General features: G+C 39.9%; 1 protein-coding gene across 4 annotated transcripts in view; it reads left to right on the forward strand.

The window, feature by feature from the left end:
* The window catches only part of LOC126195042 (probable ATP-dependent RNA helicase spindle-E), a 276948-nt gene that overhangs the window by 156043 nt on the left and 108165 nt on the right, over positions 1–12740 (forward strand). For all 4 annotated transcript variants that reach the window (XM_049933486.1, XM_049933487.1, XM_049933488.1 and 1 more), the window contains exons 16-17: positions 2856–3003; positions 6890–7123. In XM_049933486.1, the coding sequence (XP_049789443.1) occupies positions 2856–3003; positions 6890–7123 (382 nt within the window). The remainder of the gene's footprint in view (positions 1–2855; positions 3004–6889; positions 7124–12740) is intronic.

A 12740-nucleotide genomic window follows, 5' to 3' on the forward strand; every position in this document is an offset into this window, starting at 1 on the left:
CCTCTTGTTTGCGTAGATTTCAAGCTCCATCCACTATAACCCTGTCTTCCTCCATTGAAGAAAGTGGAGGTGGCTCAGGTGATACCCTTCTTTTCTCAGAATCGTGAATGCTACAATGCCACATTTACTATGAGGAATCTAGATCATGCTCTCAATTCATCCTGATCCTTGGTCCCAGGACCGCACGATGTTCACATTCTTTCTACTTCATATATACAATTGCATCTGGGGAGAGGGCACATTTCCCAGACGCAGGCACAAAGTCGCTGTCATACCCATACCTAAGCCCAGTAAGGACAAACACCTTCCTTCTAGCTGCTGCCCCATTTCTCTCACCAGCTGTGTATGCAAGGTGATGGAATAAATGATTCATGCAGATAGACAATGCGCTAAACAGAAGGGGCTGCTCTCTAAATACCGAAATCCAATCTTCACCAATGATGTAGAGCATATATTATTACCACCAGCTTTCAAATGGCGTAACCCATGTTTTGAATGGTTTTATGTGGAAATATAAAATGTGGCCATGTTTTTCAATTTGGAGAAAGCATACAACACCTGTTGGAGGACTTGTATCCTTTGTACTATCTACACATGGGGCTTCTGAGGCCACGTGCCCTGTTTCCATCAGAAATGTTTAAAAGATCGAGTTTTCAAGGTACATGTGGATTCTGCCTTGTTGGAAACGTTTATCCACGAAACCTGTGTGCCTCAGGGTTCTGTCCTGATTGTCATCCTCTTTGCTATTATCATTAATCCTATTATGGGCTTTCTTCTGCTGGGCATCTCCGGCTCCCTTTTTGTTGACGAATTTGCCATCTATCGGTTCTCCACGGACTTGTCTCCTTGAGCAGGGTCTTCAGCAATATCTTGATGGTCTTTACTCATGGAGCATTGACAATGGCTTTCGCTTTTCCACTGACAAAACTGTTTCTGTGAATTTCTGGTGGTGTAATTGGTTTCTTCCATTGTCTTTACATTTTGGGCCTGTTGCTCATCCGTTGTTTGAAACTATGAAATTGCTGGGACTCATGTTTGGTAGGAAACCTTCTTGGTCCTCCCACATGTCTTAGCTGGCCACCTGCTGTAGACGATCTCTTGGTGTCCTACGTTTCCTAAGCAGTACTACTTGTGGAGTGGATTGAACCACCATTCTCCATTTGGACCAGAGCCTCGTCCGTTCAAAACTAAACTATTTGTGTTCCATTTATGGATCTGCATGTCTGTCCATCTTATGCCGTTTCAATAAAATTCACCATCGTGGCACCTGTTTGGCCACTGGCGTCTTTTTCACTAGATTTTCTCCTAAGCAGATACGCATGTCATTCTTCTGCAATGCCTAGCCATCCGTCATATGCCTCCTTCTTTGATGACTCCTTTGATCACCAGTATGTGGTGCATCCCTCTTCTCTGTTACCTCGTGGAATTCGTTTTCGGCTATAGCTCCAGCAGCTTAACTTAACGCTTCTTGCCTCTTTCCCATTGGGTTGAACCCTTTACCACCTTGGCTACGTGCCAGTGGCCTGTTTTCACCTTGGACGTCATTTGCTTCCTATGGACTCTACTTGAGACTCTATCTACACTGAAGGCTCTTGGGCTGACCATGGTGTCAGGTGTGCCTTTGGCATTGGCACCTACAATTTTTGATATTGGTTTCAGGAACACTACCCAGTATTTACAGTGGAGCTCTTCACCCTGTATCAAGCCACGCAGTACATCCGGCGAAACAGGCTTTTCAAGTGTGCAATCTGCTCCAACTCTCGCAGTGCCTCTGTGAGCTGTACACCACCCATCCTTATTTCAACAGATGCAGGAAAGCTTTCACTTGCTCACTCTTGATGGAGCCACTGTGATGTGTGTGGGTCTCTGGTCACGTTGGTCTGATGAAAAATGAGGCCGCTGACGCTTCTGCCAAGGCTGCAGTTCTTGTACCTCGGCCCACTAGTTCATCCACTCCCTCAGCAGGTAGTGTCACTTTGGCATCACCGCTGGTCTTCCCTTCATGGGAACAAGCTCCGGGGAATTAAACCTCTCCCAGCAGCTTGGCCAACCTCCTCTCTGCACTCTTGTCATGAGGAGATCATTTAGCTAGGTTGCGTATTGGACACTGTCTTTTTAACCATTGCCATTTGTTATGTGGTGGTCCCCCACCACTTTGTGGTCATTTTCCTCAACCTTTAATGGTTTTTTTTTTTTTTTTTTTTTTTTTTTACTTTCTCATTTATGTTTGCCGTGTGATTGATCGGCCATTTTAGTGAATGACACACAGGCTGTTGACCGCATTTTACTTTTTATCCATTGCAGCATTATACCAAAGGACATTTAATCTTTATTTCAGGACCTCTGTTCTCTCTAAGGCTTATTTTATGGACCTTTCTCAAAGTCCCTGTTTTTAGCTGTCTTTCCTTCTGTCAATTGGGCTTAATGGGTAGTTGCTTTTAACTCCTTTTTCATCTTCGTGTTCTATGTCTGTGACATGGATGCGTATGACCCTAGTTGTTTTTGCGCACTAAAACAAAAAACAATAATTGGCGATTTTGTGGTCTTTTAACTTTGGCTTACTTGCTGGTTAGTGCTCAAAATCAAATGCATCCACTCATTTTATTATGCTGTTTGAATGTAAGAAGTAACATATTCTGGTTGGTTATCATAGTTTTTAAATTCAGAGCATCTCAAAAATAAGTCACATATTGTATTTACATATGGAGAAAAAATAAAATCTTAAGTGTGTTAAACATGGAAGGATTTATAATTTGATAAAAGCTACTCACCTGCAGTAAGTTGTAAGAGTTTTTGATACATTGTTTGAAGCTTAAAAATTTCATGTACGCTAGTTTATGACTTTGCTTGTGTAGACCTCATCTGGCTGCTGAAAGGGTGAAGACCTTGGGGTTGTCATCAAAGGGTGCTATGCTGTCTTTAGAGACGAGAGGCATAGAACGAAAAAGTGAGCAACTCCTCCCATCAATTTCGACAAGTTCCATGGAAATTGCAATAACGCATGTGAGTATGGAAACAAGTGTTACGTTAGTTTAATACTGCAAACTGTATTGAGTAAAAATTGGAAACGTATTTTCAAAATTGTTGCAAAATGTTTCATGCACTGACGAAAGGAGGTGGATTAAAACACATTATATAAACATAAATAACAATCTTACTGTGAGTTTTGCTTGTCCTATGTAGAACTTGTAAAATGCTCATTGTTTTCTCTGGATTGTACAACTTTAATACATGAATAGACTTATGTCATGTCCCGAGAAAGAATTCTTTTGAGTTAATAATGTATGGTGGACATTCATCGTAGATACTAAAAATAAATAATAAATCAAACATTAATTTATCTTATAAAGTTATCTGTGATATGCTTTGTTGCGATCAATGTATTGTACTAAAAAATTCCTTCTGGATTTGAGGGATCTATCAGCCAGGTATTGAATAAGTGGATTAAAGCTCAGTTGTCTTCTAACCAAACACCAAGTTGAGGAAAGTCTTATTGTAAATGATAATAAACTTGCCTTCCTCTGACCTTTGAAATCGTTTAACCTGCCAGTTATAAGGGCACCTACAGTATAATGTGGACTCAGAACTGTGGTACATCTTCGAGCTTACCATGTTAACAGATCATTGACAGCAGTGATTTTCATCTGAAAATAGCAAAAATCATGTATACACAAAATATGCATTGCATAATGTGACTCACGTTATGGGGATGAATGCTGGCACAATCCCTATGTGAAATGTGATAGGTTTGAAAATAGTGGTAATTGTGTGGTGATGGTCATACTGTTTGCACATGATAATGGTGATGGCTGTCCCATGAATCATGGACCTTGCTGAGTGGGAGTGGCTCCCATGCGTCAGTGATACAGGTAGCTGGGCCATAGGTGCAAGTGCAATGGAGTGATGTCTGAAGGAGAGGTCAGACAAACATGAGCCCCGCTGAAAGAAAGCCAAACTACACTCAATATTTTTTCCAAGGGCATGCAGCTCTGCTTTCAGGTTAATATGATGATGATGTCCTTTTGTAGAATGCTAAATTAGAGCCCATAACTGGGGAGATAGGTTAGTGAATTTAAAAAGGGAAATGGACACGTTGAAGTCAAGTATAGTGGAAACTAGTGAAGTTCGGTGGCAGGATGAACAGGATTTCTAATCAGGTAAGTACAGGGTTATCAATAAATAATCAAATAGGTTTAATGAAGGAGTAAGTATAATTATGAATAAGAAAATAAGACTGTGGTTAAATTATTATGAGCAGTGCAGTGAGTGTATTATCATATCCCAGATAGGCACGAAGCCAACACCCACCACAATGGTATGAATGATGAACAGAGTGAAAGAATTTATGACGAGATGAAAGAAATTACTCAGATAGTTAAGGGAGACGAAAATTTAGATGTGATGGGGAATTGGAATTCAGCATTAGGAAAAGGAAGAGAAAGAAAAATAGTAGGAGAAAATGGCCAGGGAAAAAGGAATGAGAGAGAATCCCACATGGTAGAATTTTGCACATAAAATAATTTAATCATCGCTAACATATGGTTTAAGAATTGCAAAAGAAAGTTGTATACATGCAAGAGACCTGGAGTCACTGAAGGTTTCAGATTGAATATACAGGGCTGCTATAAACGATTCATTTGTTTCCAGTGTTGTATATTTTCCATGGTATTACAAGTTCAGATGTGATTGATACATGAATATAACTGTAAAATCACTCAGTTTGCATTGTTCCCTTCCCACTAATTGGCATTAACAGTGCAGTGCCTTGACAAAATGGTGAAAAAGCAAGAAAAGAGTTTTTGTGCGTTGGAATATGCAAGTTGTTTATTTGTTGTTTTTCATCTATCTGGAAAGGTTAATTTCCACAATGTGAGAGTTTAGGGCACTGAAAATTGTCATGAAATTTTGACACATTAGTAAGATTCACTAGACATAAATGTTTTTTGCAGTGTCACAGACAAAGCAGTATGGGTCATTTTTCTTTCGCCATAAGACTCTTGACAGGTACCACTTAACCTTGATATAGCTCCTAAGCTATCACAGGAGATAATGTATTTTATTGATGAAAGAAAAAATTTAAAAATGCACTAATTGAAACAGGTGAAAGAGAATACAGTCCTCTAAAAATGATATTGACAGAATGTGCAGAATGGTTGAGAAGCAATAGCTAGAGGACAGAAGCAATACACATATATAACTAGGGAAAGTATAGATATCCTCTTAAGGAAATCTAAAGAGACATTTGGAGGAAAGAGGAGCAGCCTTAGGGATTTCAAGAGCCTGGGGGAAATCCAGTACTATGAAAAGAAGGGAAAGTTTAAATGTGAAATGGGTATGTAGAGGTTCTATACAAGGGTAATGCACTGGATGGCAGTGTTATAGAATGGGAAGAGGAAGTAGAAGAAGAGGCGGGAGATATATCTGCGATAAGAATTTGACAGAGCAGTGAAAGACCTAAGTCAAAACAAGGTCAATACACTAGATGACATTCCCTTGGAATTATTGATCTGTGTGGGAGAGCCAGCCTTGATGAAACTATTGCACCCCGTGTACAAGATGTGTGTGACAAGCGAAATACTCTTGGACTTCAAGAAGCATGTAATAATTCCAAATCCAAGAAAAGAAGCTTCTGATAGGTGTGAATATTACCAAACTATCGATTAAATAAGTCATGGCCGCAAAGTACTGCCACAAATTATTTGCAAACAAATGGAAGAACTAGTAAGTGCCAAAATGCTAATCATATGACTTACCTTGGAAGGTACGTTAAATAAACTCGAACTACATTTGTAGTAGATGTAACTTGAGAAAGCTTTTGACAATGTAGAATGAAGTACACTCTTTGAAGTTCTAAAGGTAGCAGTGGTAAAATACAGGGTGTGAAAGGTTATTTATAACTTGCACAGAAATCTGAACACAGTAATAAAAGTCGAAGGGAATGAAAGGGAAGGGAGTGAAAAAGGGTTGTAGCCTATCATTGACTTTGTTCAGTCTATACATTGAGGAAGCAGTAAAGGGAACCAAAGACAAATTTGGAGAATTAATTAAAATTCATAGAGAGAAAATAAAAACTTTGAGCTTTCCCAATGATACCGCATTTATGTCAGAGCCAGCAAAGAACTTAAAAGAACAAATGAGCAGAACGGACAGTGTGTTGAAAGGAGGATATAAGGTAAACATCAACAAAAGAAAAACAAGAGTTACAGAATGTAGTCAGATTACACAGGCTGTGCTAAAGAAATTAGATTAGGAAATGAGGCACTAACATTAGTAAATTAGTACCTGGGCAGCAAAATAATTGATTTTTGTATCCTGGAGCAAATTTGGAGACAACAGAGGTGCAGAGGGAGTGGGGGCTTTAGCTGGAATTTAAAAAAAATTCTGTCTTTTGTCAAAGCATGTCTGCTGCAGTTCCTCCTCTTGTTAGTAATGATTTATCCTCATATAGTTAGTTTGGTCCATCCTCCAACAAGTGGTGGGGGACACAGTGATTCACTTTAAGGCTGTGTGTTGTATGAACAGAGATCAGTATCTGCCTGTGATTTCCCATTCCTATAGACATCTTTGCACCTGCTATATGGATGTTGGAAGCAGAGCATGTGGTATGTCAAGGGTGTTTAAAGGGTTTCACTGGTAACCTGTCATCTAAAGATGAAACTGATTAACAATTACATCTGATTGACTTTTGCCCAAAATACATGCTTGTGGCAATGCTAAAATTGATGTGATGGGTTTGAAAATATTCATGTTTTATCCCTCTGTGAAGTAAGTCAACTGTAAATTACTATTGTTGATTTCTTGCCTTGAATTGAAATTGAATATGTAATTCTGTGTAATTTATCATTGTTGATGTGATTACCACATCTTATGTCCTTGGTTTTATTTTAAGGTGATTGATCCTGGTCATTTCTGGGGAAGAAAGGCCGATGAATACACTACACAAAGAGAAGTTTTATTGCTCACAGAACTGAACAACCAAATGCTACCATGTCTATCAGAACGACCAAAAATCGGGGCAGTTTATGTTGCTCCGTACAGTGACAATCCAAATGCACGTAAGCTGTACTATAGAGCACGAGTTAATGCAATCAATCCAAGAAAAGGAAAGGAACATTTAGTAGAGGTATGAATAGTTTATCATTTGTATCTTTAATTGTTACTGACTGTGTGTGTAGTAGATTTCATTAGTGGAGATGCCGAGTCATAGATAAGCGCAATGGAAAGACTGCTATACGTATTAGTTTTCAGCCAGAAAGCCTTCTTCTGAAGTAAAAAACACACACATTCCCACAAGCAAAACTCACGCACACATGACCACTAGCTCTTGCTGCAATGGCTGGACTGAACTGTAACTGTGCCTGATGGGAGAGCAGTAATCCAGTGTGGGTGATGGTGATAGGTGGGAGGAGGGGGTAGGGTGCACTGGGTGGAAGGTTTAGTGCTGCTTCCTCCATAGTGTCCCCCGACCTGTTGTATGAATGGATCTCCTATGTGATATGAAGGATCACACAGACCCCAATGTTCATTGCCACAGGTTTCATTCTTTTTCTGATGTGTACCAATGGCTCTAAGAATGATGAGAAAGTTGCCTATCTTTATTGACAAACTTTTTCAAACAATACTGTCTTCCCATTGTATGCAGTATGTGTATAGAAGAATTAGTTGCAACACACAGAGCTTTCACACATGTAAACCTCGAGTTTTCCAGAATTATTGTCCTGTGCAGCGATTCCCTCAATAGCTTAAAGGCAGTTTACGATTGCTCTCAGATTTGTCCATTAATCTCCATCAGTCACAAACTTTTATATGACATCCGCAACATAGGAACTTCCATAGTATCCCTCTGGATTCCAAGTCATATAAGCATCCCAGGCAATGATCGCACTGAATTATTAGCTGGGGGACATTCTGCAATGGACCTATTGGTAAGACAAATTCCAGTTGCTGATTTACAGGCACATCTCTCATAAAAGAGGTAAGAAGAGTGGATGATCATTCTAAATGGTAAAAGCATCCACCAGAAAATGGAGAACATGACTTTGCCTCTCTTGAAGAAAACATTTAGTCTTATTTTGCATCCATATTGACCATACCTGTTTCACACACAGCTACATACTACTTCGAGACAACTGTCCCTAGTGCATCTGCAGAATGGCTGCAGCTATTCAGACTCGTTCTACCTATGGTGTAGATTACATCTTGACAGGTCCCTACCACAGGTGTTACCTGATGATGCTATGAAAGTAGCCCACATTTTAACTTTCCTAGGGGAAAATGGATATTATCATATGATTATAGATTATGGTTAATAGCTAAAGTGTGTGGTGAAACGGGTTTGCATCCAACCGCAGGTTTTGCGTCACAGGTCTCCTCACCCATCTCCAGCCATTCTCACACATAAATTCTAAATCTCAAGTCCCCGTACTTGAAATCAGTCAGTGTGTTATTCTTCCTCATCACCCACAATGTATTGTATGACTTCTGCCCTCCATGCAATATCATCTTCTGGGAGGGGTATTCTGAAGTACATTATTAACCATAGTTCATGTCCAGGGGTGTGGCTTTAACTGTGCACTTCCTCCCATTGCTCTACCTTCACCAGTGCGTGCTCTACATCTACTTGTACCGATACTCCAATACTCTCAATTCACAGTTTTCGACAAGTAATTTGTGACACATTCACAGCTCTTCACCTACCTCTGTCCTGTATTGCTGTCAATACTTTACTCTTGGGTCATTAACTATGAGGATAAAGGAACTAATAAAAAAAATCCTCCACTGACATGAGTGGTGTAACAAGGCCATTCTGAAGAGCCTGGAACATTGTGTAGGGAAGAGTCAGAGCTTTCCAGAATCTCAATACAGAAGATACGACCCAAAAGAAGACGCCTGTTCAGAATGCTGAACATCAACACATATCTGAAAATAGCAAAATTCAAGCAGCTGATCAGTCTTTTGGAAGAGAAAAACATCCGCATGTTAGTGTTAATATCTTAATAAAAAAATACCCTCAGCAGCACCAGAAGTAAGTATATTAAAAGATGTGAAAATGTGTGAGCCTTCAGAGTCAGTGACTCCTGCTTGGGGCAGAATGGTTCAAGGGAAAGGAAGAGGGATGAAGGAAAAGTATTGATGGAATTTAGGAAATGGGAAGAGTTACAAGAGACTTGAATACCTGAGAACTTAAAGGTGGAAGATAGAATAATAAGCAACACAGAGATTACTGAAAAACTACATGAAAGAATCAACAAGAATGGAAAGCTAAGTGCATATAATATACCATAGTCAATGGAGGGCCTGGGGGAAAATACAGAGATCAGAAAATAAACAATGAAAATACAAAACAAATAATAGAAGAGAGTGAAGTCAAGGAAAAGTTACTGCAAAGAAACATAACTTTAGCCCATGTGGGTAACGAGAACCAAGCACATACTGTAAAACCAGTTCCCACTTGCGAAGTTTTGGGAAAGTGGTGTCAGGATCCACAGCTTGTTGTCTTGTTGTCAGCGTCACTGCCCTTAGATCATGGGGTATCATGTTCATTTTCCGACTGCGTCAAGGATTTTTATTTGCCTGGGAACTGGTGTTTGTGTTATCCTCATTATTTCATCTCAACTTTATCAACATGAAAGTCACTAGAGTGGCATCAAATAGAAAGACTTGCAGCAGGCACCTGAACAACCCCAGATGGGGTCTTTGGCCAATGATGCCATAAAATCGTTTTATTTTCAGTGCTGTCAGGCAGGAGAATCCAGGTGGCTTGTGTGTGAAACAGGCATCAAGGTCTTGACTGTCATGTTGTAGAGCATCCTCTGCAACAGGACATTGTGTGTCATCAGTATGCTCATTCCTTTTTACTGATAACTCGGTGGTAGTAATACCCAAGTAGAAGGCCATATGGTTGTTACAAAAGTCTAGTAGTTAAAAAATGCATGCAATTCTGCAGAGGGACCTGAGAAAGAATGGTGAAGCAACATTGCATGTTAGGAATTCTTGGATAGCTTGTAAGGGTTGATTTGGAAGAGGTGGTGGTGGTGGTGGTGGTGGTGGTGGTGGTGGTAGTTGTCATCGTGGGGGGTCGGGGAAGGATCAGATTGCAGTCATGGTTGAAACTGTTCAAGGCAGTGTTTAGAGAAGGTAAGATATCTTTTTGAAATGAGGTCTGGCCTGTCGTTGCTGTTAGTTGTTGACTTGCATGGTATCATCCATAAAGCCAACTATAAACTACAACAGTAGGCCAGACTTCACCTCCAAAAGCTATCCTACTTTCTCCTACACTAGCTCAACAATCGTGTTTTTATCTCTGTCCCACTCCAGCTCCCCAAACAGCCACATCATTGACCACCATTCATCTCCTATAACCGAGCTTTGGCTACCTCATCAGTATCCTCCAGTCTGCACCACCACCTCCCGCAGCAATAGCAACTCATGATCACAACCACCACCATTCTTTCTCAGGTCCCTACAATAAAACTAAACTGTCCTCTGCAGAATTCCAGGCACTTTGTTCCCTGAAAATTGGTGACTCCATCATTATTCTTCCGATGGACAGGAGTGGGAGTGAGTGAGTAAGGGTCTACACCAGCTTTCTGATACTTCTGCGTGCACCATCTGCCATCAAGATCTCGCCACTGTGATACAAACTGGCCTACAGTGCATCCTTAGTACCCCAGGCCCCCCCACAAGGACTAACAGATCAGTCAGTAGAACTTCGTACCACAACCAAACCACATGTACCCGCCATTTACCTTCTTCCTAAGATCGACAGTACCAGCCATCCTGACCGTTCCATACTTGTTGACTTCAATGCACCCACTGAACATCTCTCTGCCTCGGTTGATCAACACTTGCAACATATAGAACAAATACTGCCTTCCTCTATTAAAGATACTAACTGTTCCCTAGATTGTCTGAAATCTGTCCCCCTACCACTCTCACCACACATCTTGCTTGTCACCATTGATACCACCTCTCTCTACACCACCCGCCAGTGCTGGTTGAGGTAATGTATAGACATGGTCTATCTGCTGCTTGTTGCCTCAACCAGCACTCGCGTGATTCCTAACCTATGAAGTTCTTTCTGCTTGTATTAATCAACTTTATACTACCAACAACTACTTTACCTTTGAGGACAGACATACAAACAGATCAGGATGTGCCCATGGGAACAAGGGTGGCTCCTCCTTATGCCAAACTTTTCATGGGTTGCTTGGAGGGGGCTGATATTGACCACACCCTGATTGATGGCCAGTTATATACTTCTGTTCACATTAAACCTATAAACAAATAACAGTACATGTTATCATGCTTCCCATGTCTTATGTTCCCTCCCGTACAACCTTGATGTTTGAGGCAAACATATTTGTTCAGGTGCAGACTCTTTAACAGCAATACCCCACCATTGTCATGTCAACCTGTAATGTACATAATTATCCCACCAGTGTAGTTTGAAAGCGCATTTCCTGGGCCATCGCATCCAATCCTAGTACTGCTTATCCCTTCAAAAAATAATTTATATGTACACCACTTGTTACTCAGCACTAGCCTGGTCTTGAATGTATTAATCAGCTGCTTTGACAGGGCTCTGACTTGGAAAAATCATGCACCGAAAGGTCCTGTCTGTCTGATGTTTTGCTCTCCCACCTAGCATAGTCTCCTACCCTGCCCCTCCCCTCCCCCTCCCCCTCCCCCTGCCCCTCCCCCTCCCCCTTCCCCTCCCCCTCCCCCTCCCCCTCCCATCGTGTTTGGTGGAATTCGAATTTATACTTTCGTAATACGAAAATATTCAGTGTACATGGTGCTGCACATCAGACATCTTTCCAAAACGTATTTTTTTCCCTTAGTTTTGTATTCTAAATTGACAGAAAATATTACGCTGATGTATAAAACCATAACCATTCAAAGGATTGATAAGTTTAACAGTTCCAAGGAAAAGTATACTGTCACTTAACATGGAAAAAGTGTATTTTCATCTGGGAGAAAGTGTATTTTTAACTGGGAAACCCGGGAAAAATCCGGGAATATTTTTTTGTCGTCCGTGTGTACACTCTGATACATAAAAAGTCAACAGCCATTTGAATTGTATGCATCTAAAATTTGTTATTTAGAAGGCAAAGGTTACATTGGGTGATTTTTTTTAAAAAAAATCCAGGCCAATTAAATACGTTTTTTAAACAGATAATGAGTTAGTTTTTAGTCATGGAGATGTTGTTCAAAAGCTCTCTGTTACTCGTGGGAGTACCTGTGACTTTTGTATTCAAAGACATTATTTTTAAGCGTGATGACAGTGAGTTAATGCAGTAGGAAACTAACCAAGTTCATCAGTTTAATGTTACAATAATATAATTAGATATATAACACTATTTATTTGGGAAATAGAATAAAAATCACAATTCATGCAATATTCTTAATTTTGTACTAAACAAAACTTTTTTGAACCATGTAAACTTAACGTCTTATTCTTCTAGAAGCAAAACTGATTTTGTCTTGTCTCTGTTCACCCAAAGACTAATAAATAAAAGCAATAAAGAAATTAACTCTGCTGTTTCTCTTCAACTCACTTTGCAGGATGAATAGAAACATCAAGTTTTTATTTTATTTTTTGTTAGAAAATCATGAGCCAGGTCCCAAAACAAATTACAGTTTTAAAATTAGGCAGAAGACCCATAATCTCATATGATTTATATTTTCATTTTTCTTTTTAAATTTCTTAGTTTTTTCTTTTGAAGTTGAAATTTGTT

This window comes from Schistocerca nitens, chromosome 7, assembly GCF_023898315.1.
Source record: "Schistocerca nitens isolate TAMUIC-IGC-003100 chromosome 7, iqSchNite1.1, whole genome shotgun sequence".
Taxonomy (NCBI): Eukaryota; Metazoa; Arthropoda; class Insecta; order Orthoptera; family Acrididae; genus Schistocerca; species Schistocerca nitens.